The sequence below is a fragment of the Mobula birostris genome, chromosome 32 (assembly GCF_030028105.1).
Source record: "Mobula birostris isolate sMobBir1 chromosome 32, sMobBir1.hap1, whole genome shotgun sequence".
Classification (NCBI taxonomy): domain Eukaryota; kingdom Metazoa; phylum Chordata; class Chondrichthyes; order Myliobatiformes; family Myliobatidae; genus Mobula; species Mobula birostris.
This window is the reverse complement of record NC_092401.1, coordinates 9,583,917-9,597,787: the sequence shown is the minus strand read 5'-3', so window position 1 is coordinate 9,597,787 and position 13,871 is coordinate 9,583,917. Positions and strand designations below refer to the sequence as shown.

Below are 13,871 nucleotides of genomic sequence, written 5' to 3'. Positions count from 1 at the left end.
GAGGTTTGAGTGTGGGCTATGCTGTAGTTAACACATGCGACTCTCTCACCAGCAGTGGAAGCCAGTAATAATTCAGAGCTGGTGTCTTGTCCTCCAGTATCCTTATCCGGTTAGTGAAGAAGAAAAATCCAAGGATGCCTGAGGATGAGAAAAAACAATCAAATCAGTGAGTGATCAACTTCAGTGCACAAGGCCACATTGGCAGGTTGAGCTCACTCTCAACAACCCTCCAAACTAGAGGCTTCCTAACCAAACACTCCTACACCATTCTCCATATCCTTACTGATCCTTGAACCTACCTTATGACCTTCCACACCAGATGTCAGCAGCCTTTGACATGGCAACTCCAAATCCAAACCTGACCTGACCGGAGATCGATCAATGGTAAGAACTCACCTGCTTCTGCCCCTAAGCCCAGGGTACAGAGCTGCAGCACCAACCACTGTCTGGCTGGGATCAGCAAACTCAGAGCAGAGCAGGAACCAAGTAGCAAATCTCTACCTTAGAGTGGACATCATGCCACATCAAGCTGTGCATGGACTTTTAGCACTATCAGCAGCAGATACAGCATAGTGACCATTGGACCCTAACACAGGGTTATGCTACCAAGAACACAAGGACACAGGGAATGGGAAATTTCCCAGCAAGGGGGTGGGGTGGAGGTGGGAGCCCCTCAGAGGAGAGAGTGAGCATATGCCAGGCACGGAGAGGAAGGCAGGTTTCCACCCAAGGCATGGAAGCACAGGGTAGAAGGTTTGTGCATACTAACCTACTCCTCCAACTATGAGCAGCTTGCCAAGAAACAGAAGGAAATCTGTGACCTTGTCCAGAACAACCACCCTGAGAAGGAAAGAAAGAATATCACCAATTAAGTAATCACAACAATACCATTTCAGCGGTTCAAGATTCCCCTTAACACACTTACTGCATCACTCCACCCCCCCCCCCCAACATAGTCACTTTTAATCCACTCACACAAACACTTGCTCACACTCTCACCGGATGATATTTCTCATGAGTAGGAAGAATGCATTCTTTGCTGAGGTGCAGAAGTTACTCCCATAAATTGAAATCTGAGGGAAGAGAAACAGTGATAGCAATATTGGTAAAAACCCTCTTTGTTGATATAAATATTCGCTTCTCTGTGCTATGTGTTCCAACTATCACCTTAAACAAGTAGCATTCTGAGCCAAAGTGAGTACCGTCAACCTAACCAATTGTAGTAAACCTATGACAAAACTGAAGGATGTGTTCACCATCCAACAATGCACATAGCAACCCAAGCAAACCACCAGAGCCATAGAACACAGAACCATGCCCTTCTGCCCATGATGTGCAGGCTGACCATTAAATACCCTTCTATACTAAACCCACTTACCAGAAATTGATCCACAGCCTTCTATACCTTGATCATTCAAGTGCTTGTCCAGATACTTAAATTTTGCGACAATACCAGCTTCCACCAACCCTTCAGGCAGCATGTTCCAGATTCCAAAATCCCTTTTGGTGACAAAAAAATCCTTCTCTGATCCCCTCCAAACTATTTAACATTGACCCCCAAGTTTTAGATAACTCTGCTATGGAGAAAAGTTTCCTACGATCTACACCCTACCGCTGCCCCTCATAATTCTGTTTGTCTTAATCTATTAAGTTCCCCCTCAGCCCCCTCTGCTCAATCAAAAACAAACCATTTTATCCAGCTTCACCTCATAATTGAAACACTTCCTCCCACCCCCACTCAAGCATCATCCTTATGAATCGCTTTAATACCCTCTGTAGTGCAATTACGTCCTTCCTTTCGTGTAGTGACCACAGAACTGCACACAGTACTTCAGCTGTGGCCTAACCCAGTTTTATAAAGCTGCAACATACTTTTATGCTCCATGCTCCAGCTAATAAAAGATAAGCATTTTGTTTGCCATCTTCGCCACCTTACTTAACTATGCTGCCACATTCAGAGATCCTTAGACTTGTACACCAAGGTTCCTCCGTTCCTCAAAACTCCCTTGGACCCCATTATTCATAGTATGTCCTCTGTTTGTCCTCTCGATGTGCAACTCTCAAACTTAGGAGGAATAAATTCCATCTACCATTGTTCTTACATCTTATCAGTCATTCTGTAGCCTAATTACCTTACCCTCAAACCAATACTCCTCCCCCCACACCTGGCACCACAGATTAGTAACACCACAGAGATCAGGAACACTTCACTCAGCAAAGAGTAGTATCTTTTGTGGTGGTCTTCCACATCCGTACAAACAGATCAAAAGAATAAAAGGAGGCCAGAAAAAGAAATATAAGAGAAACACACACATTTTTCTTCAGTTAGTTTGAGAGAGAGATTTGTGACAGTTACAGCAGGGAAAAATAGCAATGGAAGCAAAGGCAATAAGGAGGCAGACAAAGGGATGGGGAAAGAGAAAGGGAATAGGATAACCTGAAAAATAATGGCGATAGGAGGGGGAGATCATTTGAAGAAAGGAGAAAAGAGTTTCCGTTAAGACTTTATATCACATCTGATGACCCTGTCTTTCTCTGTCTTGCATGTTAAGGGCAGATAGTCAGTACAATTAAGGGAACAAGGTGGGGCAGTAGGAAGAGGGACAGACCCAGAAGACTGACCAAGTCACCAGTATAATGAAATTGTAGACAGGCGATCTCAGAAACAGCACTGTAAATGGAAAATCATCAACCACTAAGGCAGATATGTTGAATAATTCCTGTGCAAAGAAACACAATGATTCAAGCACTCACCATTATATAAGCATTCCTGTTCAAAAACTTCAGGAATTTCTCCAGACACCAGAAGCAACATTTTAAGCAGCACAACAGAAATTTTGTAACTTTGTTTTCTGAACCTGTAAACCACAATGAAAACAAATTACACCTTCCACCCGGTCCTCAATAGAATGAACACATCAATCCAATCAACAGATCACACAGACCAACTTTAAAAGCCCACTCAGAAATAAAAGAGGGAAGGGATCCACTGGGTACCAAAGTTCCTAATATTACTGGTGGGTAAAATTGTAGTAAGTGACACTGAGTTAGACAAATCTGTTAGAAATGTTCTACAATGTTAAATAGAGAGATAAATAAGGGTGAGCTTGTCAAGGTAATATCCCTAGATCCTTGATAAGCTGTTACACTCGATTAAACCATTAGGATTATGGGATAATAGATCAGCTTGGACTGAAGACTGGTTTCAAATCAAAGTAAGAGTAGAAGTAGGATTAAGGGTGAAGAAAAGTTTTCTATGTAGTGCATGGCTGGAATCCAGAATCACTGCCTGTAGATGTGGTGGAGGGAGGTTCCATTATCGCCTTCCAGTCTTGCAGGGCTACAGTAGAGAGCTGGTATGGACACAATGGACTGAAACCAATCTGATTCTAAGATTATCTGGTTGACTAGTGGACAACTGGAAAACTGCAGTGTCATCTACAGTATCAACATCTGTATCAATGACCATACCAGGACAAGGTATAAATGCAGCCGTGTCTGGTGACAATACAGAGACGGGTGGTAATATTACCTATGAGGAGGATACAAAGAGATGTTGAGCAGATTAGTAATTGTGCAAGAAGATAGCTGAGGGAAGAAAACGTGAACATACACTCACTGGTCTTTTTAATAGGTACCTCCTGTATCTAATAAAGTGGCCACTGACTGTATGTTCATGGTCTTCTGCTACTGTAGTCCATCCACTTCAAAGCTCAACGCGTTCTGCATTCAGAGATGCTCAACTGCACACCACTGTCATAACATGTGGTTATTTGAGTTATTGTCTTCCTGTCAAGCTTGATTTTGCCACAGAACTGCCACTCGCTGGATATTTCTTGTTTTCTACACCATTTTCTATAAAGTCTAGAAACTGTTGTGCGTGAAAATCCTAGGAGATGAGCAGTTTCTGAGATACTCAAGCCACCCCATCTGGCACCAACAATCATTCCAAAGCCACTTCGGTCGCATTTCCTCCCCATTCTGATGTTTAGTTTGAACAACTCAACTTCTTGACCATGTCCGTGTGTTTTTATGTATTGAATTACTGCCACATGATTGGCTGATTAGATATTTGCATTAACGAGCAGGTGTACAGATTAAGTGGCCACTGAGTGTATAAAGCAAGAGAAGCAGAACACAATCATAAGTGGTTATCAGCACTACCAAGCAAGCACACTGCAATAACTTGAACTGCAGAGGGACCACCAGGTCTGACAACTGGCCAGCACCAAGGGAGTTCCTGAGCCAATTTTTGATTAACCTGCATTTTTGATAAATCAACACTAGTCAAGCTTACACAAACATATAATGAAGCTCTTAGTTTTGACAATTCCTATGAAGTAGTTAGTGATGTTTAATAATTAGATCCTGTAAGCAGCAAGCTAAATGTTATCATTAACTTTAGGTAAGACATTTAGGAAGCAATAGGAAGTCCTGCTGAGACTATAAACAACTTTGATCTGATCACACCTAGGAGTTGTCATGTATTTTTGGGTCTTCATATGCTTGAGAGATGGTACAATAAAGTTTCAAAATATTGACTCAGAGGATAATGGGAGATTCTGAAAGGATTACAAATGCAAATGTCAATAAGTTGTTTCCTTAGATTCAACTGTTGATGATCCACATGACAATCAATAAAACCGCTGCTATGGGTAGAGATCTCATGGGTTTAAAGATAAGATAGAGAAGCAGAAGGTAATATTAACAATGAGCTGCTAAAACTAGGAAGATTGTCTAAGCTAGGGATGGCCAAGATGGCATGTGGCGCCGCCCTTCAATTATTTAAACCATACCCATAATAAAAAAAGGATACATAATGATTATCTCTACTTACAAATGAGGCAGCAAATAATTTTTTTACAACCTGAGAGTAGTGCGATGTTTTCATAGGAAACATCTTATACTAGCTTGGCACCAGATAGACAGTTATGAGAACATGCAATGTTGGATGATAGATTTTGAAATCCTCACAGTCCTGGTATACAAATCAGTACTTGGATAATAAATGGTTACAATAACAAACCAATTTATAAGTGATGTTATTTTTCAAATATCTTTTTAAAAGACATGTATTAATAACTTTTGAAAAGGTTTTCTAAAATGCTTCATTTATTTAATCAGTCTCATAAATGTTCTAAAACCAACGAATACATGTAAGTAAGCAATAGGACTCACGCTTTTTCTTCGGAAACTTCCATAATTATTGTTACTAACTGATTAATCAATAATAATCTCTGTTCAAAATAGTCACAGCACCTGAGTTTTTTTTTTAAAAAAAGATTATCGCCAATTTGGGCATACACTCTCAAAAAGGTTCGCCTCCCCGGTCTAAGCTATAAAGACGCAGGGAAGAGGAAGCATTTCTTTCCCCAATGTATTGTGCATGTTTGAAATTATTTACCCACAAAAGATGCGGATGCTCAATCAACAAACATTGAAAACTGATATCCAGAGATCTTTATACTCCAATAGATTCAATGGGAATAGTGACTGTGCAGCTTTCACAGAATCAGCTATGATTTTAGTTAATAGCAAAGTTGGTTAGTGATTTGAGAGGAACTATACACCTGCTGTAATTAGAAGCATCAATACTGTATTGGCCTTCAATGATAAATTAGAAGTCAATTTTATTTTACCGCATCATGGCCACAAATGCATCAATTTGGATATAAAATGTTTCAGTGATTCTCTGCCTTCTTAAGATGCATAATTTTTGTTAATACATCATACAGAAGTAATAAATTTATATGACACGAGTTAGAGTAATACTACCACTTCCATCAAACACAATAAATCACATTTGACATGAAAAGTAACATCAGCTCTCTGCTATCCCTTTGTAAAGGCAGTGCTCTATAGTGCAACAATGGGTCATTTCCATTTTCTACACTATAGCTGCTCATACCAAGCAGAGGAAAATGTTTGCCCACACTCTGACAAAACCAAAAAATGTGGCATCAAGGGACAGTTATGAAACATAGACAATAGCAGCTTCTAACCTTCTGTGCATTTCTGTTAAGTAAACTGTTACAATTAAGAACGTTTATCGTGTCCAGTGCAGCTGAATAGTCTGCTTCCCTCAGTCACCTGGAAGCAATGGATATGTGCACAGGCACACAATCTGTAGGTCAAGCATTAACTGATAGATGGACAAGCCTACAAAATCGACCAATCATGTGATGTCACATGACAGAGCGATAAACAGTCACCCAGTGGATAGGACATCTCTGCACCCGTAAATTTTTAGACAAAATCAGCTTGATAATATTCCACTGGTTTTCTGGTCCACTCCGATCAGCACAATCCAAAAACCCCAAGATTGAGTGATAGTCTGGATTCAGTGCTTTCAACTGGGGATTTTGCTTCAACAGGTTGCAGGGCTAACCTGTCTTGTTCACCAGCTTGTTCTGGAATGAGGGATTCACTTGGCCATTTCAATTGATTTCACGCTCAAGAAGAACCATCACAATCAAGCAGCTGTAACTGCTCCCTCATACAAGTCTTCAGTGTGTAATGTAGTGTTGTAAGTGCCTTCAAAGAGTCAGGACCAAACACATCTACCTGTGTCTTTTCACTGCATAGTAATAAGACATCCAGTGTCGAGTTCAAAGGGAGTGGGTCTGCTGTTATCTATAAAACCATCTGTGTAGGGGCTACAGGCCCTAGACAATCACAGTGCATTACAAATACCTCTGGCTCCGTAACCATGTATTGTACTGCTGTAGAATGTTCTGGTTTGAATGGGGGCCGAGATCAGCAAACTTTTGCCAAATATCCTTTCTTTCGGCAACTATAACAGATGGAGTCTCAGCACTGACAGTCAGTAGGCTTCTGGTAAAATTCACCACAATGGTAACATTGGAAACCAGGAATGTAATTCCCTTTTTTCTGAGCTAGGGACACTTTGTTAACATCAATATAATCAGCTGCAGTTATAGGCGATGCGGACATCGCCTCCCTTTGTACTTTGCACTGCTGAAACAAAACTGCATTCTTATCTGCTGCTTCCATATCAAACACCAACTAGTTGTGAGCTCTGATTCTGCCAACAGGCGATGTTGAGTGTGAACATCACACACGCCAACAGCCAAGCGATCTCCTATCATATCCTCTTGAACAGTGCCAAAAACCCCCCCACAAAATTCAGTCAGTTTCTTTAATTCAGCAACAAACGTTACTACTGATTCATTTTCTAACTGAATATGAGTGTTTAATCTAAAGCATTGCACAATACCTGGTTTAGGACTGTAATGAAACCCAATTAGTTTCACAAGTTCCCCATAAGATTTCAAAGATGGCAAACTGGGACTCACCAAACCTTGGATGGTGTTGTATGTTTTTGGACCGCATACACTGAGCATGATGCTGACTTTTAAAAATTGGGCTCAGTGGTGTTGTTTGCCATGAAAAAACGGTCCCCCTTCCCTCTCAGTCCTGAAGAAGGGGCTCGGCCCAAAATGTCATCCATTTATTCTTTTGCATAGATGTTGTCTGACCTGCTGAGTTCTTCCAGCATTTTGCAGACTTTAAGTGTATGATAAACTAAAGAACTAGTAAGGACAGCATAAGTGGAACGCAGCCATGCCTTGCATGAGGAAGGGAACAAATTATCAAGAGTTTCGAGACTGATATGCGCCCAGTAATTTCGCTGTAAGAACCCCGGAAAAGGCACAGATGTGACCCTTCTCATTGGTTATACACTACTGGCACCATATCTGAAGCCACAAAAATTGTACAGCTAAATACTCCTCTTCCTCCTGAAGAACACGTAAATCTGGTGTGAAGAAATAACTTCAACTTGGAGGAGTAGGGGGAATTAATGAGGCCGTGAAAAATGTTTTTGGGTCGCTTAAGCCCATGGAACTAAAGAGAAAATTTAAATAGTTTTACCTTTTAATTTCTGATCAATATATTCCAATAAAACTCTGATAATTTGAACAATAGCCAAGAGAAGAGATCCAAATGCCAAGGAGCCAACATGATATCTGCAGATAGAGTGGTGCAGTTAAAATGAATAGGAAAGAAAATATCAATAGTTTTCCAATATTAAATATTACAAATCATGATACTTGTACAAATCACTTTCAGTAATTCCTGTAGCATTAAAGTCTACAATACCCCAGGCTCAAGCAAGAGAAAAGCCATTATTACCTAAAAACTAGGTAGTGATAGGAACCTATAAGATTATAAGGCTAGCAGGAAGGAGCTTAAGAATGAAATTAGGAGAACCAGAAGGAGCCATGAAAAGGCTTTGGCGGACAGGATTAAGGAAAACCCCAAGGCATTCTACAAGTATGTGAAGAGCAAGAGGATAAGACGTGAGAGAATAGGACCAATCAAGTGTGACAGTGGAAAAGTGTGTATCAAACCGGAGGAAAAAGCAGAGGTTACTTAATGAACACTTTTCTTCAGTACTCACTACGGAAAAGGATCTTGGCGATTGTAGCAATGACTTGCGGTGGACTGAAAAGCTTGAGCATGTAGATATTAAGGAAGAGGATGTGCTGGAGCTTTTGGAAAGCACCAAGTTGGATAAGTCACCGAGACCGGACAAGATGTACACAGGCTACTGTGGGAAGCAAGGGAGGAGATTGCTGAGCCTCTGGCAATGATCTTTGCATCATCAATGAGGACGGGAGAGGTTCTGGAGGATTGGAGGGTTGCAGATGTTGTTCCCTTATTCAAGAAAGGGAGTAGGGATAGCCCAGGAAATTATAGGCTGGCGAGTCTTACTTCAGTGGTTGGTAAGTTGATGGAGAAGATCCTGAGAGGCATGATTTATGAACATTTGGAGAGCCATAATACGATTAGGAATAGTCAGCATGGCTTTGTCAAAGGCAGGTCGTGCCTTATGAGCCTGATTGAATTTCTTGAGGATGTGACTAAACACATTGATGAAGGTCAAGCCGTAGATGGATTTTAGCAAGGCATTTGATAAGGTACCCCATGCAAGGCTTATTGAGAAAGTAAGGAGGCATGGGATCTAAGGGGACATTGCTTTGTGGATCCAGAACTGGCTTGCCCACAGAAGGCCTTCATCAATCATGGGATTGAGTTTAAGAGCCGAGAGGTAATGTTGCAGCTATATAGCACCCTGGTCAGACCCCATTTGGAGTACTGTGCTCAGTTCTGGTCACCTCACTACAGGAAGGAAACCATAGAAAGGGTGCAGAGGAGATTTACAAGGATGTTGCCTGGGTTGGGGAGCATGCCTTATGAGAATAGGTTGAGTGAACTCGGCTTTTTCTCTTTGGAGCGATGGAGGATGAGAGGTGACCTGATAGAGGTGTTCAAGATAATGAGAGGCATTGATTGTGTGGATAGTCAGAGGCTTTTTCCTAGGGCTGAAATGGCTAGCACAAGAGGGCTTAGTTTTAAGGTGCTTGGAAGTAGGTACAGAGGAGATGTCAGGGGTAAGTTTTTTTAAAACACAGGGAGTGGTGAGTGCGTGCAATGGGCTGCGAGTGGCGGTGGTGGAGGCGGAAACGATAGGGTCTTTTAAAGGACTCCCGGGTGGCTACATGGAGCTTAGAAAAATAGAGGGCTATGGGTAAAGCCTAGGTAGTTCTAAGGTGGGGGTATGTTTGGCACAGCTTTGTGGGCTGAAGGGCCTGTAGGTTTTCTATGTTTCTATACTATTGCTAGAAATTTTAACCCTAGATACTTCTTCTGAATGCAACCTAAACCATATATGTCTGAAATCTGGAAAAACGGCCTGATATACTCAGCTGGTCCAGCAATGCTGTTAGAAAATCCAGACTGGACTGGAGACCGCTTTGCTAGCCGATGCAGACTGGGAGACCGCTTTGCTGAACACCTACGCTCTGTCCGCCAGAGAAAGCAGGATCTCCCAGTGGCCACACATTTTAATTCCACATCCAATTCTGACATGTCTATCCACAGCCTCCTCTGCTGTAAAGATGAAGCCACACTCAGGTTGGAGGAACAACACCTTATATTCCGTCTGGGTAGCCTCCAACCTGATGGCATGAACATTGACTTCTCTAATTTCCGCTATGCCCACCTCCCCCTCGTACCTCATCTGTTACTTATTTTTATACACACATTCTTTCTCTCACTCTCCTTTTTCTCCCTCTGTCCCTCTGAATATACCCCTTGCCCATCCTCTGGGTCCCCCCCCGCCCCCCCCACCATCTTTCTTCCCGGACCTCCTGTCCCATGATCCTCCCGTGTCCCTTTTGCCTATCACCTGTCCAGCTCTTGGCTCTATCCCTCCCCCTCCTGTCTTCTCCTATCATTTTGGATCTCCCCCTCCCCCTCCAACTTTCAAATCCCTTACTCACTCTTCCTTCAGTTAGTCCTGACGAAGGGTCTCGGCCTGAAACCTCGACTGTACCTCTTCCTAGAGATGCTGCCTGGCCTGCTGCGTTCACCAGCAACTTTTATGTGTGTTGCTAGAAAATCAATTGGTTTCAGTTTGTAGCCTCCATAATGACCTTGATTTCTTGACTTGTGCCATTAAGTTCTTCTCACTTCCATTCCACACTGTATATATTTCCTAATTTACCTTCATGCTGTCTTGTTCTTTCTTTAATTCTGCTCATTTCTGAAGGAAGCCAACTAGGCCTAGGAGATTCAGAGTTGTAGCTGCACTTTCTGAACACGCCAGAGGGTGGCACCCACATCAAACAAAACAATCAACAATGTTTTAATCATGGTAAGAACAAGCAGAGTGGAAGACTACTGGGGTTCTGTGAGCTTTCTTTGCTATTCAGTAAAATCATAGCCCATCCTGCGCCACATACAGGATTGCACAAAAGCCCCATGGCCACTCTATAATTAAAAAAAAGTCTACGACTCTTGTACACAATGATTGAACAATCACTGAGTTAGAAAATTCCAGAGTTTACTCCTTTCTCCCAGTCTCAATCCTAAATGGCTGACCCCTCATCCTGAAGTTATGGCCTCAAGTTCTGGATTCTCCCACTAGGATAAATATAAATCCTGTTACTCTTTCAGAATCTTACATCTTAATCTTAATCTTCCTTACTGAATTCCTTGTCTTCTAAATAGTTCTCTGCCTTTCCTCCAATATCACTACCCCACCCCTCTCCTTGGCAGATAAGGCTTCAGCTACCTAGGTCTAATGCAATTTCCCCAACTAATCTCAACTCCTCTCTTGTAAAATACAGGCTATACCAACCCTCCTCTTTACATCACTGACCTCATTTGGTTCAGTGTCTTCAAAGGTTTCTCTGTTAAGAACGCTACACAGAGCAAATGTCAGCTCATTAATGGACATGATCTGATATGGTGTGACAATGAACAATGGTGTGAGTAGGATAAAGACGTGTTACAACTATACAGTCACAGCAGAATTTCTTAAACTGTAATTGTTCCTGTGCCTTGACCTTTCTTCATCACCCGCACCTCCTACTCCTGACATCCCTTGGCAGAATGCTACAATCATCTGTTTCCCTCCCTTTATCCAGAAATTCTCACGGTATAATGTACCAAAGTCCAGTGAGGGTAATACTAGACATTGTCCTAGTGTCTGAGTCGACTAAGCAAGTGGTGCTGCTAGAGCTGACAGTCCCATGGGAAGATAGCTTGGAATTGGCCTTTAAAAGGAAGCTCTCCAAGTACACAGGACTGGTCAGCAACTGCCAGCAGGCTGGATGGAGAGCGAGGTGTCTCCCAGTGGAGGTTGGTTGTAGGGGATTCGTAGCCCGTTCCTTAGTTAGAGCCTTCAGCATTTTGGGCATCGAGGGAGAGAGGAAGAGGAGAGCCATCCGCAGTACCACCGATGCGGCAGAGAGGGCCTCAAGATGGCTGTGGCTCAAAAGAGGGGAGCCATGGAGTCATAAGTAGCTAGCCATCTGGACACAAGCTGGGGTATGATCAGACCTGGTTGGGTCACCTAGAGGAGGTTGTATGATGTTGAAAGACCCGAAACACCCGATGATTCCAGGAACATCACTGAAGATGTGTCCAGAAGCATCAATAGATGTTATGTACACAGTGATATGGTGTGACAATGAACAATGGTGTGAGTAAGATAAAGACATGTTACAACTATACAGTCACAGCAGAATTTCTTAAACTGTAATTCTTCCTGTGCCTTGACCTTTCTTCATCACCAGCACCTCCTATTCCTGACATCCCTTGGCAGAATGCTACAATGATCTGTTTCCCTCCCCTTATCCAGAAATTCTCACAGTAAAATGTATCAAAGCCCAGCGAGGGTAATATTAGGATGGGAGAAGGAGGGCGGCATCTAAACTCACGCTTGACACAACTACCAACCTCAACAGCTTTAGACTGCAGCATGAATCACAAAATCAAAGGTTTGGACAATGGCCTCATCAAAAAGCAAAAGAAAAAAAAAGTTTAAAGAAAATCAAGCAAACAGAAGTGGAACTGACCATAAAGATTTCACAAAATTTAAGACCATGCAGGTCACTGAACTGTCAACCAGAACCACATCGTTGTAAAGCCACACAAGATACTGAGGGGGATTGACAGGGAGATGCCAAAAGCCTAGAAAGACAGGGTCATTCAGTGAAATAAATTGTAATTTTTTTTTCTGCAGGTTTGAATCTTCGCAATTGTCAACCTCAGACTCTTGTGGATATTGAGGCACTAAATATATTCAGGTAGGAGATAGATACTTGAACTACAGTAGTTATGGGGATAATCTAAGAAAGCAAAGCAACAGGTTAGATCAGCCATTAATTTACTAAGTGACAGAATGGTCACAAAGGGACAGGATCAACTCTTAAACGTTTCTATTCTTGACTGCAAATAAACAGAGAATCAGAGTATTCAGAGCTCAACCATTGTCTGGCTTATCTTCTTTCCTCACAATAGCCATGTCCACCCATTTAGGAAGGCAGATTTAAAATAAATCACAATCTTTGCTAGTTCAAGCTATCAAGGGACATGTAGAACAAAGGTAAACAATGTTGATATATCCGGTGCAATTCTGGCATTGGTTTGAGGTGCTGAAAAAGCCTCCCACAATGTCCTGAACTCTTACCTGAGAGCTCGTCCCATTGAAGCCAAGACAGGAAATTTTGGCATGTCAGCTGGTTTATTAAAGGCCCAATAGTAGGAGGCAAATGCGCCCGCTAATGTAACTTCTCCCAGGGCAATGACAAAATTAACTAGCCAGAAAAAGAGGAAGAGATTGTAGAATTGGAACAAGGTGAGGTATCGATGATAATAGGTCTCGCCTCCATAAAATGCAAATGAGCACTGTGCTTCTGGGCAATGCTTTTTGATAGCAGAACTACTGAAATCCTGCAAGGAAATAAGAACACAGATTACAGTACGACTTTGGTTCAAAGAAATAAATACCACAGAAATCACAAATTAGACAGATCTCCTGGAATATGCTTGGAGTTTGAACCAGCATTCTCCAAACCATGATCTGTTTTACCAGATAAATCTGTGACACTAGGTTAGAGTTGCAAGCAGTCAAAAGAATAATCAAGTCTTTCTTCTCAGCTATTAGCCACAGCCTTGACTGAAATACTTGACATTTCCCCCAAGAGATAAAAAAGCAGCATCAACATTTCACATTCTTATAAAATGTTAAACAAGGTTTTTCACACTTGCTGAGCTTTTCACAAAGTGTTTCCAGCATTACCGATTCCAATTTGTTAATGGACGTTTTAGACATTTTAACATCAAGTACAAACTCAGGATTCTGCAAATGTTGCAGGAACTGGGCACGTCACATAGCATCTATGAAGGGAAATAAACAGTCAACACTTTGGGCCAAGACCCTTCATCAGAACTGGAAAGGGAGGGGGAAGACAGCAGAATAGAAATATGTGGGGGTGGGGCGTAAGGAGGATTAGCCAGAATGTGATAGATCAAGCTACGTGGGTGGGAAAGGTAAA

At 42.0% G+C, this 13,871-nt stretch overlaps 1 protein-coding gene across 1 annotated transcript in view; it reads right to left on the bottom strand.

Moving 5' to 3' along the window:
* The window catches only part of LOC140191022 (choline transporter-like protein 2), a 92,860-nt gene that overhangs the window by 11,009 nt on the left and 67,980 nt on the right, over positions 1-13,871 (bottom strand). The window contains exons 15-20 of the mRNA XM_072248058.1: positions 13,004-13,266; positions 7,894-7,988; positions 2,755-2,858; positions 1,000-1,073; positions 770-840; positions 50-138 (exon numbers count right to left, since the gene is read on the bottom strand). Of these exons, the coding sequence (XP_072104159.1) occupies positions 50-138; positions 770-840; positions 1,000-1,073; positions 2,755-2,858; positions 7,894-7,988; positions 13,004-13,266 (696 nt within the window). The remainder of the gene's footprint in view (positions 1-49; positions 139-769; positions 841-999; positions 1,074-2,754; positions 2,859-7,893; positions 7,989-13,003; positions 13,267-13,871) is intronic.